General features: G+C 38.3%; 1 protein-coding gene across 4 annotated transcripts in view; it reads right to left on the bottom strand.

Annotated features, from left to right (window-relative positions):
* Positions 1–5024: 5024 nt before the first annotated feature.
* Positions 5025–23465, bottom strand: part of Cln3 (CLN3 lysosomal/endosomal transmembrane protein, battenin) — a 59253-nt gene continuing 40812 nt past the window's right edge. For all 4 annotated transcript variants that reach the window (XM_019045688.2, XM_019045668.2, XM_019045695.2 and 1 more), the window contains exons 3-9: positions 18414–18532; positions 17112–17282; positions 15956–16099; positions 14055–14316; positions 12499–12648; positions 11277–11417; positions 5025–10134 (exon numbers count right to left, since the gene is read on the bottom strand). In XM_019045688.2, coding sequence (XP_018901233.2) covers positions 9997–10134; positions 11277–11417; positions 12499–12648; positions 14055–14316; positions 15956–16099; positions 17112–17282; positions 18414–18532 — 1125 coding nt within the window. In that variant the 3' untranslated portion in view covers positions 5025–9996. The remainder of the gene's footprint in view (positions 10135–11276; positions 11418–12498; positions 12649–14054; positions 14317–15955; positions 16100–17111; positions 17283–18413; positions 18533–23465) is intronic.

The raw sequence follows: 23465 nt of genomic DNA, 5'->3' as shown, positions 1-23465 counted from the left end.
GAAACCAAGTAAGCTCGCTTGAAAATGACCCGCTGAGTGCGATTTTCCAGTTGGAAAAGCTCCGCGAGTCCCTCGCTTCGAGCTATCTGCTAAAAACGCCCAAGAGAAAGAGTCAAAAAGTGGTCAGAAAAGCGCGTTTTCCACCAGTTTTTGACTGTTTCTCGGCACAGGAAGCCTTGCCGAGAGTCGAGACCGTGCGGAATCAATTCTGCGCCTCCAACTACGTTCGATGCGACTGAAATCTCGAAATTTTTTTCTCAGTCCAAAATCGAGAAAAATCGACATGGACTAAATGTTTAGCGTCGAAATTGAAAATTCGCCGATCGGGCTGAAACCAAGTAAGCTCGTTTGAAAATGACCCGCTGAGTGCCATTTTCTAGTCGGATAAGCTCCGCGAGTTCCTCACTTCGAGCTATCCTCTGAATACGCTCCAGAGAAAGAGTCAAAAATTGTTCTGATACGCTCGTGCTTGACCAGTTTTTGGCTGTTTCTCGGCCCAGAAAGTATCGCCGAGAGTCGGGACCGTGCGGAATCGACTTTACGCCTCCAAATACGTAGGATGCGACTGAAATCTCGATTTTTTCTCTCTGTCCAAAATCGGGGAAAATCGACCTGGGTTACATGGAGTGTATTATTAGGGTCAAAACCGAAAGTTTACCGATCCGGCTGAAAGCAAATAAGCTCGCTTGAAAATGACCCGCTGAGTGCGATTTTCCAGTCGGAAAAGCTCCGCGAGTCCCTCGCTTCGAGCTATCCGCTGAATACGCCCCAGAGAAAGAGTCAAAAAGTGGTCAGAAAAGCTCGTTTTTGACCAGTTTTTGACTGTTTCTCGGCACAGGAATCCTTGCCGAGCGCCGGGACCGTGCGGAATCAATTTTCCGCTTCCAACTACGTAGGATGCGACTGAAATCTCGAAATTTTTTTCTCAGTCCAAAATCGAGAAAAATCGACAGGGGTTACATGGACTAAATTTTTAGCGTCGAAATTGAAAATTCGCCGATCGGGCTGAAACCAAGTAAGTTCGCTTGAAAATGACCCGCTGAGTGCGATTTTTAAGGCGGAAAAGCTCCGCGAGTCCCTCGCTTCGAGCTATCCGCTGAAAACGCCCCAGAGAAAGTGTCAAAAAGTGGTCAGAAAAGCGCGTTTTCCACCAGTTTTTGACTGTTTCTCGGCACAGGAAGCCTTGCCGAGAGTCGGGACCGCGCGGAATCGATTCAACGCTTTTAACTACGTAGGATGCGACTGAAATCTCGAAATTATTTTCTCAGTCCAAAATCGAGAAAAATCGACAGGGGTTACATGGACTAAATTAGCGTCGAAATTGCAAATTCGCCGATCGGACTGAAACCAAGTAAGCTCGCTTGAAAATGACCCGCTGAGTGCGATTTTTAAGGCGGAAAAGCTCCGCGGTTCCCTCGCTTCGAGCTATCCGCTGAAAACGCCCCAGAGAAAGTGTCAAAAAGTGGTCAGAAAAGCGCGTTTTCCACCAGTTTTTGACTGTTTCTCGGCACAGGAATCCTCGCCGAGCGCCGGGACCGTGCGGAATCGATTCTCCGCTTCCAACTACGTAGGATGCGACTGAAATCTCGAAATTTTTTTCTCAGTCCAAAATCGAGAAAAATCGACAGGGGTTACATGGACTAAATTTTTAGCGTCGAAATTGAAAATTCGCCGATCGGGCTGAAACCAAGTAAGCTCGCTTGAAAATGACCCGCTGAGTGCAATTTTTAAGGCGGAAAAGCTCCGCGAGTCCCTCGCTTCGAGCTATCCGCTAAAAACGCCCCAGAGAAAGTATCAAAAAGCGGTCAGAAAAGCTCGTTTTTGACCAGTTTTTGACTGTTTCTCGGCACAGGAAGCCTTGCCGAGAGTCGGGACCGTGCGGAATCGATTCAACGCTTCTAACTACGTAGGATGCGACTGAAATCTCGAAATTTTTTTCTCAGTCCAAAATCGAGAAAAATCGACAGGGGTTACATGGACTAAATTAGCGTCGAAATTGAAAATTCGCCGATCGGGCTGAAACCAAGTAAGCTCGCTTGGAAATGACCCGCTGAGTGCGATTTTCCAGTCGGAAAAGCTCCGCGAGTCCCTCGCTTCGAGCTATCCGCTGAAAACGCCCCAGAAAGAGGGTTAAAAAGTGAGCAGAAAAGCTCGTTTTGACCAGTTTTTGACTGTTTCTCGGCACAGGAATCCTTGCCGAGCGCCGGGACCGTGCGGAATCGATTCTTCGCTTCCAACTACGTAGGATGCGACTGAAATCTCGAAATTTTTTTCTCAATCCAAAATCGAGAAAAATTGACAGGGGTTACATGGACTAAATTTTTAGCGTCGAAATTGAAAATTCGCCGATCGGGCTGAAACCAAGTAAGCTCGCTTGGAAATGACCCGCTGAGTGCGACTTTCCAGTCGGAAAAACTCCGGGAGTCCCTCGCTTCGAGCTATCCGCTGAATACGCCCCAGAGAAAGAGTCAAAAAGTGGTCAGAAAAGCTCGTTTTTGACCAGTTTTTGACTGTTTCTCGGCACAGGAATCCTTGCCGAGCGCCGGGACCGTGCGGAATCGATTCTCCGCTTCCAACTACGTAGGATGCGACTGAAATCTCGAAATTTTTTTCTCAGTCCAAAATCAGGAAAAATCGACAGGGGTTACATGGACTAAATTTTTAGCGTAGAAATTGAAAATTCGCCGATCGGGCTGAAACCAAGTAAGCTCGCTTGAAAATGACCCGCTGAGTGCGATTTTTAAGGCGGAAAAGCTCCGCGAGTCCCCCGCTTCGAGCTATCCGCTGAAAACGCCCCAGAGAAAGTGTCAAAAAGTGGTCAGAAAAGCGCGTTTTCCACCAGTTTTTGACTGTTTCTCGGCACAGGAAGCCTTGCCGAGAGTCGGGACCGTGCGGAATCGATTCAACGCTTCTAACTACGTAGGATGCGACTGAAATCTCGTATTTTTTCTCAGTCCAAAATCGAGAAAAATCGACAGGGTTACATGGACTAAATTAGCGTCGAAATTGAAAATTCGCCGATCGGACTGAAACCAAGTAAGCTCGCTTGAAAATGACCCGATGAGTGCGATTTTCTAGTCGGAAAAGCTGCGCGGTTCCCTCGCTTCGAGCTATCCGCTGAAAACGCCCCAGAGAAAGAGTCAAAAAGTGGTCAGAAAAGCTCGTTTTTGACCAGTTTTTGACTGTTTCTCGGCACAGGAAGCCTTGCCGAGAGTCGAGACCGTACAGAATTGATTCTACGCCTCCAACTACGTTCGATGCGACTGAAATCTCGAAATTTTTTTCTGAGTCCAAACTGAGAAAAATCGACAGGGGTTACACGGACTAAATTTTTAGCGTCGAAATTGAAAATTCGCCGATCGGGCTGAAACCAAGTAAGCTCGCTTGAAAATGACCCGCTGAGTGCGATTTTCCAGTTGGAAAAGCTCCGCGAGTCCCTCGCTTCGAGCTATCTGCTAAAAACGCCCCAGAGAAAGAGTCAAAAAGTGGTCAGAAAAGCTCGTTTTTGACCAGTTTTTGACTGTTTCTCGGCACAGGAAGCCTTGCCGAGCGTCGGGACCGTGCGGAATCGATTCTCCGCCTTCAACTACGTAGGATGCGACTGAAATCTCGAAATTTTTTTCTCAGTCCAAAATCGAGAAAAATCGACAGGGGTTACATGGACTAAATTCAAAGGGTCAAAATCGAAAGTTCGCCGATTGGAATCAAACCAAGGCAGCTCGCTTGGAATTGACTCGCTGAGTGCGAATTTTCAGTTGGAAAAGCTCCATGAGTCTCTTGGTCAGCGCGATCGGCGAAAAACGCCCATTTCGTAAACCCTCACCAAACGGTCAAAAACACTCGGTTTCGGCCGTTTCTCGTCCCGGGCACTGTGTTAGAGCCTCGGACTATGCGCAATCGATTTTACGCCTCAAACTACGTAGGATTCGACACCTATTTCAAAAAATTTTCCCGTTCGAAATTGACAAAAATCGACAGGGGTACCATTGACTATCTTTTCAGGGTCAAAATCGAAAGTTCTTCGATCGGGGTGAAACCGAGCTACTCCCCTTGGAAAGGGCCTGCGAAGTCTAATGCTCCTGCCCCAGGGCTAGGGCGCTGCCTTATATTGGACGTATTTCTATCAAACGGAACTATGCGCAGTAAGACATGAGCCCTGAGACCCATAAGAATAGGTGCATAACAAGGCTCATGCCATAATGCACATAGTTCCGTTTGATAGAAATACGTCCAATTGTTGGCGCCGACTCTCTTTTTATTCAATGCATAGTCCCGTGTGTGTGCTTTTTTCTTGGTTTCATCTTGATCAATTTTTTTTTATTAATTAATGAAATTTTCATAAAAGTAATTTGATTTTTTGTATCGCATGGGGAGCTGCAGAGATGCGTACCTCATGCTCGGTGTTTTAGAATCCTTTCCTTAATATTATTTAATGAACAGAGAAAAAACCAACAACTGGAGAAGCACTAAAGTCTTGAAGTCTGAAGCACTGAAGTGTATTCTTGATAGTCTCAAGAGACTTTCAAGCCTCTTTTTAGAAGAATCAAGGACGTTTTGAAGAAAAGACGTCAAGCCGTTTCCCATTTGACAAATTAAGTAAGACAGGATGGTACAAATTGAGATACTTTCTTATGTGTATGCTGTCTCACAATCGATATTCATTATACATATACATTTTGAATATTTCATAGAGAATGAACATATCTCAATGACTGTTTAAAACTATCTGGGAATACTATATCCTTCCGAGTGAAAAGAAATCAACAGCATGTCTTTTGATCCCTCATCTTCTTTTTGACACTTCTCTCCTGTCATTTTTATAAAAGTCAAAGCATGATTTTGTTTCATTTTGTCACTAAAAATGAGGAATGCTTAGAAAATTTGAATTGTTACATGTGAGATAATTCATTCTGGATTTTAGGTAAGGAAACATCACAGAAAAATTGAAAATTTGAGGAGCACGAAGTTTGGAGTTCAGATAAACTGAAAAACCATGATCAGAGAAGAATATAAAACAAAAATCGTTTTCTTTAAAATCTATTTTGTTTAATTAATTTCCTGGATTAAAGTACAAGAATGAAAGAGTTTATCAAAATAAATACATCCTTGAAAAATATCTAATTCCAGAAAAGAAAAATGCGAAGACATAAATCTAGTGGTATGAATAAATAACAAAGATCAGTCTTTTTGAGGGAGTACATTCTCTGAATAAGTTCATGCGACAAAGGAAGTGTATGAGAGTCAACTGGACACATTTATGCTAAAAGAAACTGCATGCAAATGATTTAAATCAAAATAAACTATTTAGCATGCTAAGTCTATCCATAAGCCTTTTTTGATTAGACTCAAATTCACATACCTACAGTAGATCATCAATTGGACGTATTTCTGTCAAACGGAACTAAGCGCCATCAGGGTAGGAAGATAGAGGGGGGCTTGGATTGGCGGCGGAACTGGGCGTCGGGATCATTCCATCCTATGCTCTCAATGCTTTTCCATGACACTTGGTTCCGTTTGACAGAACGCGCTATCTGGGATTCTAAATTCCTCAAAAGGAACTCAAATTGGCGCTTAGTCCTGTTTGACAGAAATACGTCCAATTATCTGCAACTCAACTATCCGCGCCTCAATTATCCACACCCTGATTATCCATGTATATTTTCGGTTATAAGGCATGGCTTCCTCACTTGTGAAATAAGGTTTTTACCAGAAACGACAACCGGTTTTTTGGTAAAAAATTGAAAATGTGTGGTTTTTCTTTTTTGTAATTTTTTTTCAATAAAAAGACTATGTTTCATAAATAGGTACAATAGAAATTTGCCGAAGCTAATGCTTTCTGGTCACAAAGGGCCAGAGCCTAAAATGGCAATTCTTCTATCTCTTTTTGGTGGTTTTGATCATCTGTCAGTGTTGACCTCCGCCCTATTATTGCAGATAATTGATGATCTACTGTAGCTAATTCCTTTTTCCATAAATACGACCAATTGAGAGACTGCAGGATACTAAACACTTCTTGTGGCCAGATTTTTTCAAATAAATTTCAGTTATTTTAGACAACAGATCAGAGGGTGTAATGGTGTAAAAACATCCTTGCCAAACATTGTAGATATAAGTTTTGAAAAGGACCCCATAAAAGGCAGAGTTTTCCTTTCCACTACATTTTTTTATCAAAAAAATTTAAAGCATCCTGCAATGTAAGTATTTCAAACAAATATATCTCTGCTTCGAGTGTTTTGAAATAGTCTCCCAAGAGAGAGCTTAATTACCTGCTTCCATCCAAACGTACAAATGAGGATAAAAAATACGAGATGGGTTTGCAGCTGACCGCTATTGATGGACGTTCTCACTATGAGCGACCAATAAATTTAGTTTCCATTTTATTTTTCCTGCTTGTTAAAAACCAATAAAACTTCGAAGAATAGAATACAAATAGAATATAATTATGAAATTTTGAGATAATCTAAACTTTAATTACACTTAGATTACAAACATGTAAGTCCGCCAGTTTTACGACAACCTATTTCTATTCAATGAAGCACACTTCCATATTACCTTTTCCTGGTATAAAGCCGTACTTATTTTTATCCCTCTACAAAAGCGCTTTTGAGGTCTTGGAGATTATGGTTGGCAGGAAAAATAGACGAGGCTTAAGTTATGACATCCAGCATTACAATGGAAATTATGAAGGTTTGCATTCTATGGAGTGCGTTAAAAAATACTTTTCATAAGAAGGAGATAGGTTGTTTCCGACTGACGTTCAATTCTCAAAAAATCAAATTCATTGGGATCTTAACAGTCCTGTTATGGATTCGGACATTAATCAATAACTTATTGAAAAAATGTTCGTCATTTAGGTGATAGGTTTTTAAAATTCATGCAGACCTTAAAAAAGAGCTACTGAGCGATGTAAAAGGTAAAATTGTTTCACCTTATTTTTTTATTATTCGTCCAATTTAATCTAATTTGTTTTCGGTTTAAAATGATTGCAACTGAAATTAGGCTGACTAGAATGATTTGTAGAAAGTGTCATCCACTTTCTAATTAAAATGGTGCTCTGTAGAACGGTAAACTAAGAAAAACTATTCTACTTAAATAATAACCCCCCAAACCATGCCAAAAATTGAAGATTTTATACAATGAAAAAAAAAAACTATGGAGATAATAAGGGCTAGGCTCGTTTTCCCTTCGACAAAAATTACAATGAGATATAGGAAGGAGAGTCTACAAAATTTAGAAACTTTTTCAATTGATGCTTCAATAATTTTGAACCCCTAAAATTTGATTGCAGTGATACCAAAGGGAACACTGTTTGGGGATACGGAAGAGAAAAATGGTTGAATTTAATGGATACAAAACCTAAAAAGTAGGAATACATGAGTAAGTCAAAATTAATCAATTATCAAACAACAAAAAGTACTCAGCAAATTTTAATTTTAACTTTTGTTTCCACGGACTAATGCAGTTCAGAAGGCTTTGTTTTAAGTTGGAAGCCACATGATAATTTTTTTAAGATAAGCCATGAATCTGCTGCTTCAGGGAATGCACATTGTTGGACTGAGATCCACTTGTATAATACTGATATGAGATACTAAAAAAATTGCAACTATTCAGCTTAACATCGAAGAAGGGGTATCGATGACTACTGAAGCTTGGTCTAAAAATCCCATAACTGCCTATTTTTCGGTTCGTGTCAGTGTAAATTCTTTGATAACGACAGGGCTTTGTAAAATTCTTAGACCTCAAGATGCTTGTCCTCTTTGATGCCCCTTCTCTAAATCCGATAGGTGCGCTGCGTAAACACGTGCTGTGAAAAAATTCCCTGAGTGAGGAAAATGGAAGAATAACATAATTGAGGGAATTTAATGTATTCCCTTTTGCGAGATGACTTATTCAAACTTAATCATGGGGATAATTTTAGGGCCTTGTCCACACGAACGCGGTTCGCGGAACTCAGTTCGAGGAACTTGTTCCCGGAACAAGTTTTTTGCTGAGCTGAAACTTATTCCTCCAAAACCTGGAATTTCCCCCGTGCTCCGAGCTTCTAAATATGTTTCTTTTGATGTGAATTTGCTTGTTTTTGTTTTTCACGTCCTTTACATATGATCCTGACATTTATTTTTGTTACTTTGGCGGTCATAATAATCTATTATTTTGCAATAATTGTATAGTTTTATTGAAGTTCCGGTTCCAGTTCGGACGAACCCGTGTGGACAGCATGCCTCGTTTCAAGGAATAAGTTCCGCGAACTGCGCTCGTGTGGACGAGGCCTAGAGAATTGGATGGAACATAATGAAAAAAATTCTCAGAAAGAGTTTCGTTTTACGTCCCGAAAATGGAATAAAGAAGAAAAAACTATTACAAAATTGATTGACAAGTGGGAATGGAAGTTAAAAGTGCAGAAAAGGCATTTTTTTGAACACACCATGTTCGAAAATTTGAAAGGATCATCAATTTTAAAAATGATAACATTTTCCAAAAAGGATACACAGCCTGAGATCCAAGAGGGAACTTTCATATTCCTGGAAATTCCCTCCTAAATTTTATTCCTTAGGGAAATTCTGACTAAAATAACATGCATGAACGGAATACGCATAAAAACTCACACTTTGAGCTTTGAAGAGCAGCGAGGAACTTCCCATGAAAGTTCCCAGAATCTTTTCTAGAAATGTCCATTTCCAGAACTTAACGTTCCTACAAAACTTTGATCTCCGATCAAGGCTCAAAATACTAAACAGCTGAAAAGAGAAAACTTCTTAAAAATTTGAGTGTGAGCAAAGGATTGAAGCATTGGTGTTAATTGAAACACCGAACGCTAACTGCCTTTAATAGGAAAAGAAGCTTACAGACCTATGGTAAAAACAACAGGCCCACGAGGTACCATTGAAAATACAGAAATTGGATTAGTCAAGTACATACAACAACACAGTTCCTCTTATGGAAATAAAAAAAGCAGCTCATTCACTAAAACTAAAGATTTTGGACTTGCTTCGTATTATTTAGAGAAACTGATTCGGTAACAATTAAGGACAGGATCATCCAGGGCAAGAGAGCCATCGCGATGCTGAACAGGGTGCTCTGGAATCAGAGCATTTCAAAGGCAAACAAGCACCGGATATATGACGCCATCGTTAAAAGTATCAAGCTCTATGGTAGTGAAGTGTGGCCTTTCACGAAAAGAACGCAAGAAATGTTGAGGGTAACTGAAATGGATTTTTGGCGGCGATCTGCCGGCATTTCGAGACGGGACCATGTCCGTAATAAGAGAATTCGCCAGGTGATGAAGGTTGAAAAAGATATCGTGCACGACATCATGTCCAGGCAGTTATGCTGGTATAGACATGTGCAAAGAATGTCGGAGGAGAGGTTGCCCAAACAAGTTTTGGATTGGATACCACCTGGGAAGAAGCGACGGGGACGTACCGTAAAGGGTTGGCGGCAGGGCGTTGACGAAGAGATGTTGCGGCGTCAGTTGCCCGATAACCTCTGGGAAGACAGGCATATGTGGCGTTTGGGCGCCGTAGAACGCCAGAGTGCGTTGTAAAGCGACTTTTTATATATTTATATGATTTGGTAACATAAATAAGCAATAACTTTCATCAGAAGAAGTATCAGTTTTCTCTCATATAAAGACAATAGAGACTATTAAAGAGTGACGGTAACAAAAGCACAAAACGCCTTCTCAACATTGATTAATTATACCATTCTGACTGATGGTTCAACAGCTTGACATGGTCCAAATAAGGTTCAATTTCATTCACGTGCAATAGAAAAATGTGATAAAACAGTTCTTTTTTACTTATTCCTTGCTTTGCTTTGGCAAATCTATGAATTGAAATTGGAAACGTAGAGTGGATTGAGACAATAACTTCGGGGTAAAAAAATATTATTGCCACAACTACCTGAAATAGAAACACCAAAAAAAGTGCAAATCTAGTTGAGAGAGCTCAAGTTTTTCTTCAAATTGGTGAACTTTGATATGAAAGAGATTCGTCGGAATTACGATGCTTTACTGCTTAGTGGTAGACCGCAGATGTAGTTGTGCAATGGGATAGCTGAGAGTCCGGCAAGACAGATTCCTAGTGCATCCGCAAATGAGGTCATAGACATCGAAAATTCTCGCTCCTCAATGGGCATCTGAGAGTGACAAGAGCAAGAAATGGTGTTAAGAGTGACAAGACACATTCCATCGTTTTTCGCTCGAAAGAACGTAAATAAATTTCAATGATGCAAAATTTGCCCTCGCAAATTGCATTTTTATGAGGAGAAACGCAAGCCTTTCTAACTGGAAATTCACTGATTTTACTTTTGATTTCGTGCAAAAATCAGAGACATTTTAGTCAAAATTTGCACTGGTGCATTTTCATAAAAAATAGAACTGTATGAGTCAATTTGGCAACCTTGGAATGGAGTTACGTTCCTTCATCTGAGAAACGACGATTTAAAGTTTGTTGGAGGATTGAGATCTGGCATTACTTGAATCAAAATCTTATGGAGTTTACATTCTTGAATGATGTACGCAACAAGAGCTTTTTTCTAAAGATAAAGGAAAAAATTGTCTAAAGTCTTTATAAAATGGTGTGCACTTTATAACAAATCGGCTTAAAATATTAAAACTTCAGTAGCATCAAAATGCGATTACTTTGGCTCTTCTTCTTTTCAGTTGATTTCATTTGCTTCATCAGGACAAAACTAAAAGAGTGAAAAGTATGTGACCAAGTATTTTACAATTAAAGCTGAAAAACACAAGATGTGTGCCTTTTAAGTTGAGGATTTGAAATTACGTGAAGAGTTTTAAAAACCAAAAGACAAAAAAACTACAGAATAAAAGCCCTCTTGGTTCGTGATTTGAATATAAAGAATAGGAGGCTCTTTGTTCCTATGCTGCCATAAAGAGCCCTCAACTTTGTATTTTCAATGGATTGAAAATTGAAAATGTCTCACATACTGGAGGATTGAACTACATTTAAGACTTGATTACTTAATTTTTAAAATTTTCATAACTATTAAGCTTACTTTGCACCACATTTCAACTGATTTTTGATCAACAAAAAGTATAGAGCTCATCAAAATATTACAGAGGGCTAGACAGCAGTCAATCTTGAATTCTCGTCTTCATTTTTAAATGGCACACCGAAAAGGCATTTTTAGACTTAATTTTTCCAAGTTTACGTTCAATGAGGTACATCCTCATCATAATAAGATTCAATAAGGAAATATAAACTGGAGATAAGAATACCTTCCCTTTTTTGAATCTTTGACAAAAATAATCAACTCACCTCTGTATCTATTTTGTAGTATGTATTCACATACGCAGCTCCACCGAGGAGCCCTTCAAACAGGATGAAACCGAAGACAATGAATACGGTGGGAGAGAGAGTATACACAGAGTCGAAATACAGGTACACCAAGTTACAACACTGGAAATGAGAAAAAAATGTATTAGGAATCACATGCAAAGAACAAAAAGAGCAAAAAAATGTAAATAAATAGCATGGTAAAATTCAAGAATAGAGACCCCAGAAATTCGGTTGCGCCATTCGCGCGAATTTTCAAGAAGTCGTTTTTAAGCACTTGGACCAAGCTCAGATGCATCATGGAGTTCCGTTAATTTCGAATATGTAATCAACAATTTTGCAAATTTCGGCATTTGCCGCGAATTCTGGTGTGAATCCGCCAGTTTTCACCACGAATTCGCGAATTTCGACGTAATTTGCGCTGTTGCTGGAAAATTCGCGGAAAAATAATCTTTATCGTGTTCGGAGCCGCCGATTATTCTAGTGGATGGGACAAGGGAAACTTCGTGAAACTCCGTTTCCGTTGTCGACCAATCGTAGATTTGTGCTTCATTTTGCAGTAAACCACTGGCACTGCCAACCACGTTTTTCAAATTTAAAATAAGAGATGAAAAGAAAACACACATTTTTAACAAGAATTTGGCAGTTACTAGCAAGAATTTTAGAATTTGCGTCGAGTATTTTTGGATTCTCAGTGAGAATTTTAGGATTTTGAGCGAGAATTGTTATTATTTCAGCAAGAATTCGAGAAATACAGTGAAGTTTTAGCAGAATTTGGCAGTTTATTGAGAGAATTTTGGGACTTTTAGCCAGAACTTGGGTCATTATAAATCACGAGAAAATGTGGTCTCTATTCAAGGAAGGCTATACAGAAATTTTAATTATTTCTTTGATAAGAATTTTTTTTTTGAAAACTTACATGTGTATGAGTTTGCCAGGCACCGAAAAAATGATTAAATTAAATCGTGTACTTTAATTTGACTACCTACCTCCTAACTCACCGTGACTTTAGTGGTCCCATCGAATTAAATTGAAAAATAAGCTAAATTCCTTATGTTTTTTTGGTTTCTCTCATTTTCCAATTCGCAAACAAGCCAGCTCAAGGAACCCAGCTTTAACATCAATGAGACTAAAAATTGAAACAGGAAGTGTGTTATTTTCAACAGCTGCGCAAAAGACTTTATTGGTGGAAACACATGCTTACCTGCAGAACGGCAAAAAGCCACAGTTGATTGAATTTGACAAAAGTAAGAGAGCTGCGGGAGATGAACACTCCGATTTGGTACAGCACTTGGTACCAACGATATTGATCATTGTGTGTCAACCAGATGTTGCGGAAGTACAAAAGTTCGAACTGTCGGAAAAAACCAGAAATTAAGATCCATGGATGATGGATGACCGGAGATTAAAAAATTAACTAAATGTAGCATTACTGAATCTACTTGATTAAGTTCTAAGCCTAAGGCATTGAATATGCTAATATAGTACTATAAATAAAAAATTTACTTCTCTAGATCCTTTCGTACTGTAGCGCAGAATCATGTAATCAAAGATATAAACTGACCTGGCTCACGCCGGTCTGAACTCAGATCATGTAAGAGTTATTTGGGCGAACAGACCAATTCAATTTGGGTGTATTGATGGATGACTGGAGATTAAAAAATTGGTAAATGATTTACTCCGATGTGAAAAGTCTTTGGCAAAATCAGAAAGAGTTTCGAAAGTGATGACTGTTTAACTTAGTAAACTGCCTGCAGCAACATATTTTAGCTGTAATCCACTTTTAGTCCTTCCTTGCAACCACCAGCACCCTCCTTGCAGTCAGTGGTTGCTGTACTGGCACCTATTGCTAGGTAGCCAACAGTGGCGTGGCGTGCTTTGCGATATACCGATCGATCTGCCATTTAAACCTATGGAAAAGGATCAATAAACAGGGTGTTTGCAATGAACACCTTAATAATTGATTCTTTACCATGGATTCAAATGGACAAATATCGATAATCGATTATTCATGCCTTGCCACTGGTAGCCAATATTATCCTTGCAACAAATAAGATAAGTTTCGTTATCTAGTACACCCAAGTAGCATTTTTCAACGGAAAAATCGCGATTAGTTGCGATTTTGTTGGCGATAAAACGCTAAGATCATCAACATCCGAGCGATTATCTTCGATCTTGTTGCAATAAAATCGCGATTTTATCGCCCGGCAATTTATCGCGATATTATTGCAACAAAAATCGCGATTTAATCTCAATTTTATCGATGAAAATTGATCGCGATTTTATTGAACCAAAAATTGCCATGCATAGCGATTTAATTGCCATAAATCGCAATTTTTTATTCGATAATATTGCAATAAATTGCCACCGATATAATCACGATAATCAACCGATAAAATTGGTATTTATCGCTATCACTGCTACTTGGGCAGACCCATCTGTGTATTTTAAAATTTACCTACAATATTTTTACAATGTGAGGCTTTCCGTAAAAAGGGCCGTCATCAAAAATTGCAATTGAAAGAATTGCATTTAAAGTTTTCATTATTACTTTCTGGCCACTGATGATAACTTACATCTGCAATTGGAGTCCAGGCTCCGATGTAACTCACCGTTAATGGCCACAAAATAATTATGGAAACTTGAAATAGATTCTTCTCAAACGCGATTTTTTGCTTTAGGCCCTTTTCCTGCAAAGCGCCTCAATTACTACTTTACAAACCATATTTTATCAAGGGAATAAGACATGCTCTCACTTACCAAACCCTGATTTATCAGATACTCAAAGAAATAGACAAGTCCCAAGGGAACCATATATTTGACAAGCTTAGGCATGATAGAAAGTCTCTCAGAGAACGTATGCGTTGAACGAGCTGTTGGTACCAGATATGCACTTGAATTGGCATCTTCTTCGATTTTCCGCCCTGAGTTTTGATAGCTTTCCGAGCTCTCGCCACTTTGTGCTGAGGCGCTTGTGGATGATGAACCACTGATATTTGGCCGATCCAGTATGATCCAGAATCTGTAATTGGAAAAATTCAAAAATCTTACATTATAACTCATAGAGAGATGGTTAAGGAAAACCAATTGCACATCAATGACTAAGGTCGAAAAGTGCATGTCTCAGATAGCGGTGTTGAGTGTCTCTGCACAGTTTTTTTTTTTTTTTTAAACAAAAAAAGGAAACAACTAACAGCTTTTATTGACATTTTTTGAGCATTCTAAAAAATATACACAAAGTTACGGGAAACCTTGTAACTTGTCGTAACTGTCGTAACCATACACAACATGGGCAACATACACAATACCAACAATAATATAATTGTTTTTTATACTTCATATGTGACTACATGAGAGGGGAACTTGGTGCAGAGAAACTCAAAATAGAGACATTAGGCTACGAGAAAAGGCGTTAAGAAATTTTTGTAGCACTATTTAGAGGAGTGTTATACAAAAGTTTGATGAGAAAAAGCTTCCAAAATTGTCATACTAAACCAATATTGTGATGGATTGAGGTTCATGATCCAAAGGACAGAGTTTGAAGAAAAAGCTGCTTCAATTTTTAAGTAGCCATACCTATTCAGGGCTTGAATTTGTCCAACGATGGTGCAACTTTACACCTTTTTTGGCACAAAATAGAACCATGCTGCTTCAAACTTATTTTATGGGGCACACTAAAAGACATACTCTGTCAAAATTTTAAATCTGATTTTCTTTCTTTCTTTTTTCCTTATTGTTAGCTTGACAAAACTCACTTTCCTGAATAATTTCCCTTTTAACGTTAGGGTCTGTTTTCCTCTGGATGGTTGCGATTATATTTTAAAAAAAATTACCATGCTTTTTACCAAAACCATGAATTTAATGAGTTAGCTTGTTTTATATCCATCTCCAAAAATATGTATACTTTCAGTCCGCCAACAAACGAAAAAAAAACCTGTCAAACATTACAGCAATGGCAATTTGACGCTGGTTTGAACTTACAACACATGATTGACAGAAGTTTAGATTAAGCTCATCATTACTGTGGAGACAATGGACCACTAGACAAGGTACGAATTTAAGCATTCTGATACATGTTTCTTAACCAGAATTTCACGTAGAGCGCGATTTGCGCAACGAAAACTAATGAAAAAAACTCCAGACGAAGTTATTGACGTTTTTATTTCACATTGGTTACGAGGAATTTGAACTGCCCGCTGACAAGAAACTCAAAGCTCTACGTGAGTCAAATCGCGCACTACAACGGTTTCAACAAGCTTCTCAATCGAGTAATGTTCATTTCCCACCATGTGTTGTTCAAACTATAAGCAATTTGCTACAGCTGAGCCAAAGCGTCAAGTTTGAGGTTGCCAGATTTTTATATCGCAGAGACTGTCATGATAACGTTTAGCGCACGATATGAATCACACAGAGCATTGAGTTTTCATGAACGGGTGGTTTGAATTTACGCATCAAGAATCATTAAATATCTTTGGAAGGAGTTGATTTTGGTAATTTTCGTTGTGCGCGTCGTATTCTAAGTGAAATTTTAGTTAAGAAATATGTATCGGAATGCTGAAATTCGTACCTTGTCTAGTGGTCCATTGTTTATTGAAATTTGGTTGGTAGGACGGAAAAATTTTACAGGGTCGGTTTTGAGAGACTTGAAAAAGTATACTTACGCGATGGCCATCAATACTGGGACTGAGATCAAAGTATAAAGTGTAGCTGTAGAAGAGAGGCCCAGTCCAACCATGGCTGCATAGTAGAAAGCTCCGAGAAATCCAGCTCCTCCGGTGCCTGAACCCCATGCAGTGATTACATTTCTAAGGAAAAATAGAGGCCATTATTTATAGGGTGTCTTTCTGGGGTGCAAAATAATTTTGAAAACCTTTACAAGGCAGCGTAAAGCTGCTAAGTATGAGCTGCTTCAAAAAGAATATGCTTTATGCTAATGTATTGTTTTGTTGTTTTTTTTTTTTACTTTCATTTGATACTGCTGATATTTGTTATTGGCCTGTATAATGACTGCAACTGCAGTTCCTATGTACAAGACTTTAAAAATAAAATAAAATACCTTCGAAAGGATTCAGCAATTTAATTAGGGGAAATCAATTCCTAGAAATTAACGAGAAATATCTATGTAAAAAGAAGGCACTGCACATTGACTGCGATTAACAGAAGAGAACATAATCATTTAACTTCATCTTCATCTAAAAAATAATGTCTAGAATAGCGAATAGTTTTTCTTTTCTACCAGAAACTTGTTAATTTTAAAAGAAAACGACTGTATAAATTTTGATATTGTATGTACATAGATTTTGTATTTATTAAGGCATAGAAGAAGAAGCATGATTTTGATAACACTGTAATCACATTAGTTCTTTTTTGCTAAATGCGATCCAAATACTGCTGCTTGTTACATACTTAATTGCTGATGCAGCGAATTATATCGATGACTGAAGTGCAGAACCAAGTATCTCTGTTGGAGACGTTGCAGACTTCCCATTATAGGTACTTCATTTTTTCTTTCGAAAGCTAGTCAATGTAATTTTTTGAAAACTTCCTTAATTTTTCTTCTCCATTAGCAGAATATTCTGTGTAAATTTCAAGCTATAAAATGGCTTTTTACCATTCGAAAAAACAAAATGTGAGCGGAAATTTTGAAACACCACAATGGAGATCTATGGTTTTGCACTTTGGACATCGATATAAAGAACATGCAATGTCATCATACACTTTTGATGATGTTAAAGTTAAAAATTGAAGTCTCAGAAATAAAATAATAATTTTATGGCAATCAGAAGAATGATAAATATTTTATGAGGATCAACTTACTTATCACCATAAAAACTCATGAAAGACAGGAGAGTGGCTTCACCGAGTCCAGAGGTGAAGGATGTCAGAGCTACTCCAGTGTATGCTAACCAGAGAGCATTTGTTTGAGAGGAGTACCCAACCATGCAGAATGCCACCGCAGCAGATACTGTGGTTACTACCATTCGAATACTGAGAAAAAGAAAGAATAGGCGGGTGAAAAACTAAGAGCAGGAAGGTATGCAATTGTTCATAAATGAAACATTGATAAAATTAGTGTAGACTAAAGCTCGAAGAAATGCTGTAGACGCTCACTTGAGGTGTCCCTTGTAGCAATGATCTTTTAAAACTTTCTTCAAAAACTTTTACAAAAACTGTTGAAACTTTCGTACTAGGAAACCCTTTTTGGCCATTTTTTTAGGTAAAATTTGAGGAAAAATGTGTTAAAAAACTCTTAGAATATCACTGTAGTTTTTTAACATACTTTTGAACATTTTTAACGTTGAAAAACTACAGTTAATATTTTAGGAGTTTTTTTAACATTTTTTTTTAACTTAAAACCTTTACTTAACTTAAACTTTTTTTAACCTTACCTTACTTCAAAAATAGCCAAAAAGGGTTTCCTAATGAGAGAATTTTAAGCGTTTTCAAGAATTGTACTTTCGAAATTAAAGAGTTTTTGAAAAGTTCTTTGAAAAGTTGTTGCTACTGGGGGAGTAACTTCCGCTGTCTAAAAAAATAAAAATGACTAAGGTTGGTTACAGTTCATTAGACAGAATTGTCCGAAGGAAAAAAATTATATCCTTGTAAGAGCTGAGGAGCTGGAGCAAACTTTTCGGGAAATCTGGTTGTTGTCACATTGGATGAAAAAATCAGGCTTTGGTTTTTAATGGAGAACTCGCTCCCATACTGCCGTGCTGAGGAAGAAAGCCGTATGAACATTCGAGCGTTGCCAAATTTCCCGTGATAAAATCTGTATTTTTGACAAAATTCATGCATATTTTTCCTTGAAATTTTCAGATATTTTATATTAAATTGTGTACGAGATTGTCTCTGAAAATTTGAGAAAAGAATATTCAAAATTTTTCCAGTAATTTAGGTTTTTATCGCAGGAAACTTGGCAACGTCTGAAGGCTCATACGGCGTTCTTTCTTAGCACGGCAGCATACCTGAAAGAACAAATTGAGCACAATTCAGTTCATTTTCGTGCTAAAAGCGGGTTGAAAGTTGCATTTTAATCTGATGCTTTTCAGTCTAAATACAGCAGATCAAAACTTTGCATTGGATGAAACATCAAAATTGAGAAAAATACCAAACACTTACTGCTCATGGAGTGGGAAAAAAGGAGAGATGATTTTGACGGTTAGAGCTGGAACTATATCAGCAAGAAGGATAGCTCCTGTTGAAATTGTATTGCATTCTCGAGGATTGTCTGGTGCATTCTAGAAACCAAATCGAAATTTAATTTATTACAATAACCAACAAAAATACTTCACCCATAATGAGCTAGCGAATGACGCACATTTGAAACGGAAATACATAATACTATATAAGCCCTTAGAAGGTAGATAGACCGACTACTTTTGCAAGAATGGATCTGAAACTAAAATAACTTTTGAATTTTTAGGTAAACTTAAACTTTCTTCTGTTTTTCACGAGCAGTTTAAGAATTTGATCAAGTTGATCAGAAAGGGTTCAATAGAATAGGATAATTTAAGAATAATTTTCTGAATCCTGTTCCGCATTTGATACAATCATCGATTTCTGTATCGAATTCGAGGTTTTTTTCCAAACAGGACTCTGCTTTCATTTTTCTGAATTTTGCTAATTTTTTGGTTTGAAATGATTTTTTAGGCTCATGCGCGGGGGCTATCGTCCTTTTTTTGGCTAAAAATTCAAAATCTGCCGAGATTTTTAACCTAATCGATGCGATGATCGCATTCCAGTCCGACCACGTCAGAAAGCTTGACGAATCACCTAAACAAACTCTGTGGTCATCCACGCCTTGCCTTGCTAGGCGAAATTAGACCTTGTCTCCGAAGGACGTTTGGACGACATTTTGCAATTGGGAACTATGAATTCTAGCCCGGTTTAAAAACAACGTATGTCCACTTGTTTCCGTATGCAGTGCACATAAGTGTTTTTCCAGAAAAGCCAGAATTTATAGTTCCAAATTAAGTACAAAATGCAGTCCGTTTCATGGGCTTCGTCCCCAGGGAAAAAATAATCTCACTTGCAAAGTTGGGAAAGATATTGAGTTAGTCAATACTAATCACAGTATCAACTAAGAGTCCTTACGGAGTCCCAGGAACGACTTCAACAGAAGAAGGAGAAATTTCGTTGTGTTTTTTAACGGAAAAAAAGCCCAAAAGTTTCATTCTTGCGACTCGAACTTGGGAAAATCCCGTGGGAACAAGGCCCTAATGATAAAGCCTCGATGCAACTATTCGAACTCATGGGCTGTGTGTGTCGCATATCCAAAAAAATGAAGGCGTTCTGGCTTTAAAGTCTCTTCCAACCATGGAGTACTAAGGCCGGAATTTTAAGACGTTACTCGAAACTTCCTCGACTCGAGATTTACTCGACTGGAGGAACCTCCAAAACCGTCTCGACTCGAAACTCACTCGACTCGAGAAAAAACTCCTCGACTCGAAAATCTACTCAACTCGAAAATCTCCTCGACTCGAAACTACGTCGTCCAAAAAAAAAAAATGGCTTCCAGGTGAGAGAATGACGTTCAACGTCAATTAAAGAACAGATTAGGAATTTATTTGGAATAATAATCATGGAAAAGTGCGTCAAATTAAACTTTAGCGGCTACTTTCATAAATTCCCGGGCCATGAGTTAATTTCTGATTCATCCGCTAGTGTATATTCGTGAGATGGTGACTGGTGAGAAGGCGGCCCCGGCCATTCATTGTATTTGTTTGTTTGTTTATCAGTGCCAGACCAGTACATAATCCTTTTAATTAATTGTTTCAAAGTTAATAATTCGATTTCTTAGTGGTTTTTGTGTTTCTTTATGTGACATAGCCCTTTTTGTCATAGTTCAAGCGTTCAATGGATCCTAATCGTCTTTGAGAACACGGCTAAACCCACACCACAGATGCTTAACATTCATGCGATTGAATGGAAGTGAATTTATCGGTGATTGAACCTTTCTTTTCTCCTCAGTACTTATTTTCATCATACATGTATTCCATCATGAATTCTCTGTGAAATTTCTCGGAAATGCGTGATTTATTCTCCGGAGAAAAGTTGATAGTGTAGCCCTTCTCTAAGCGTCAGCGTCTCAAATACGTACCAATTATGAAACCCTGTGCTTTATTATTTCATTTATATTGTCCACATGTGATTTATAGCAAAGGAATATCCCTTTCTCTCAGGTAACTTATCAAAAATTACAAACCATACCCTCACTCAAAAGCATCTTCTTTCAAAGCCCTTTGGTTAAGATTGTGATTCATCAAGTCGTCAGCTGGTTTTCACAAACACAAGTTCTATCGAGTCAACATTGAAAATTAAACGTTGTACCTATTAAGCAGATTTGTGACTTTAGAGATTAGGTTTTTCTTCATTTGCCAGTTTCTGAACATGATTTAATAGAAGTTTTCTACTTGGCCTCTGAAAGCACAAGCATAGGCCACATTAAGCGATTCGTATCTCTCATGACTATCAATCTTATTCTACCTTATAAGCGTTTTAGAGCTCACTGAGTGTATGTTGAGACAAAAGTCTAGTATTTTCTTGTCACTGCTCACCAATGGTGCTGTCTGAAAGCATGTATCAACCTGTTATATTGCTGCTGACTGGGAGCTGATCAGATAATGACATTCGTCTCAACATGCGATGAGCAAGCTCTAATAGCGATGCGCAACTGATTGCCTAATCTAGAGGACTTTGCTATCATGATGCTTTTCTTTGGGTTGGTATGTCAAGTGCTCATAATTCTTTGAAATTAAAGTGTGTGCGGTCTCCTGGCCCTCAGGTATTTACCTAAGTTAATCCTGAACCTTAGGAATCTCTACTGAGTCATAATATTCACTTATCCCGACACACTGCTGCACATGGGCAGTTCGAATGCTATTCTCATCAAAGTGTCAGACTCAAGAGTTTCCAAGATGGCCATTGCCCAGCATTTAAGAGAGCAACCTACCTCATCAGTTTGTGTATATAGTGGCTGTCTCATTCAAAGATCATGGTTCTCCGCTGATTTGATATTCAACAATTTGCGGAGACCATGGATTGATTGTCCACAGCTGTCAATTTCAACGCAACTCATCAGCCTCTGAATTCACTCATCCACGTACCCTCTCATCCTTCAAATCTTCTACCATATAGTGCAGAGAGTTTGATTTTCTGTGAGTATTCATGACATCATGTTCTATAACTTTCATTCCCTCAGCACATAGTATTTTTCTTTTAGGTTCGGCTATTAACTTTGACCTGAAATGCCCATTTTGTTTTGACTACATGCTTAGCTATAACTACTTCGTCACCAAGTGTCCACATTTGTAGTGAAGTGGTGAAGCTGCTCATAAATTAACTGATTTGATTCTCTCTTCTCAGAAACATTGGAATTCCTCACTCAAATATTGCTTCATTTTTGTTGATGGGACAAACTTGATCTTTTCTCAGCGATTCATTTCTCCTCTAGTTCTTATGATGATTTTTTGGGGAACGGAGGGAGAGGCCAAGGTGCAAAAAGTTAGAGTAAGCATGTTCATGTGTTTTCTCGTGTCCTTTTGTATGTTTTTAATTATGCTCTCACTATTTTAGCAATACCTAGCACCCATGGCGTCACTAGAAATCGCCCTGATAAAATCTATTTTTTAAGGAATTCATTGCTCGGGAAGCCTAACCAGTGGAAATTGTTTGTATGTTTCTCTGAGACTCGGCGCTCAGTTGTTAGAAATCTGAGGCTCCAAAATCATTATTCTGCCTCACTTTACTGAAGAAGTAAATGAGGCCATTTTTAATCCAATCTGCCAATTTTTATGTTGATTTTCTAGGGAGTTACCTACAGGAGTGTTAGAAAAGAATGGGGGAATAATGAGTTGCTCGAACATTTTTCTCCCTGAAAAACTGAAAATTCAGTGTCAGGTTCTTCAGGTTTTTTTTAGAGGAGTAGGAGGGGGGGGGGACGAAGATGAATTCAGGATGAAAGCTATTTCTTTACTTCGTGGAAAACCCATGTTTAAATTAAAGTAAATTAGGTTAAAAACCATGATAGACTTTTGCAAGTTATTATTTTTGATTAAAAACAATACCCTAGGGAACCAAATGTTTTTTCACCGAAACAAACGATGTAATGTCTTAGATGACAAAAAACGGGAATAACTTTTAAAACTATCATAAAAATATTTTATTGAACATCAATTACATCAACTCCACGTCAAATGAAACCCATTAATGCCCTTGGAATTGTATTAGGATCACTATTTGATGAGGACTTTGAATTTGAAAGTAGCTTCGTAAAGTGCATGACCAAAATCCCAAGTGCACAGATTGCCACAAGTAGCAATTACATTGTAACAATATTGCAATTCCACTGAGTGTTGTGTATGTTGCCTAGCTCCTATTTGAAGGGGTCCCGTTTATTGAAACTTGTTGCAATTTTTCAATGCATTGCATAATGCCTATCTTTCTGACACATGGAACTCATTTTGTTGATTGTTTAAAATCAGCATAAATCGACTAAATGATGTAAAAATGTTGCAATTTAATGGTAAAAAAATTACAATTGTATTGAAATCAAACTGCAATTTAATTTCAATATTTTCGTTGCACTGTGCTACTTGGGATGCGTAGTACCCGTGGCGCTGTAGGTACTCTTCAGTAGCTCTTTCTGAGGTTCACTTTCCTTGATGAAGCTTTGAAGGAAAGGAGGGGATGCTCCTCGCACGGGGGTGGATTAAAGGATTTTTTTACTCTGAAAAATTAACCCTCTATGACAATATAAAATGTTGAAATTCAATGTCCGTGACCCCCAAAAATCGCCCTTCAGCTACCGTTTCAAAACACCGAAGTCGTAAGGTAGTTGCAACTGAGAAGGAGAAGTTCTAGAGGCAAAACAGTATACTTTTTTCTTTGAAGGGAAAATTAGCATACATATCTATAGTAAACAAGGGAAAGTGGGTAAAATTAAATTTCAGCAATAAAATTCATAAAAAAATTCACTTCATTCAAATTCACTTTCATAACAAAACAAATCACTTTCAACCAAGTTTCCTCAGAACTCCCTTGAGGGACCTCAGTACCTCCCTCACGAAAATCTCGAGATTGACTCAACGAAATTCACTTGAGGAAATTTGGAGGTGACTCGAAGCGCGTTTCGAGTCGAGGAAATTTCGAGTCGCGTCTTAAAATACCGTC

Source organism: Bemisia tabaci, chromosome 9 (genome assembly GCF_918797505.1).
Source record: "Bemisia tabaci chromosome 9, PGI_BMITA_v3".
Lineage (NCBI taxonomy): Eukaryota > Metazoa > Arthropoda > Insecta > Hemiptera > Aleyrodidae > Bemisia > Bemisia tabaci.
This window is presented reverse-complemented; position numbering and strand designations above follow the sequence as displayed.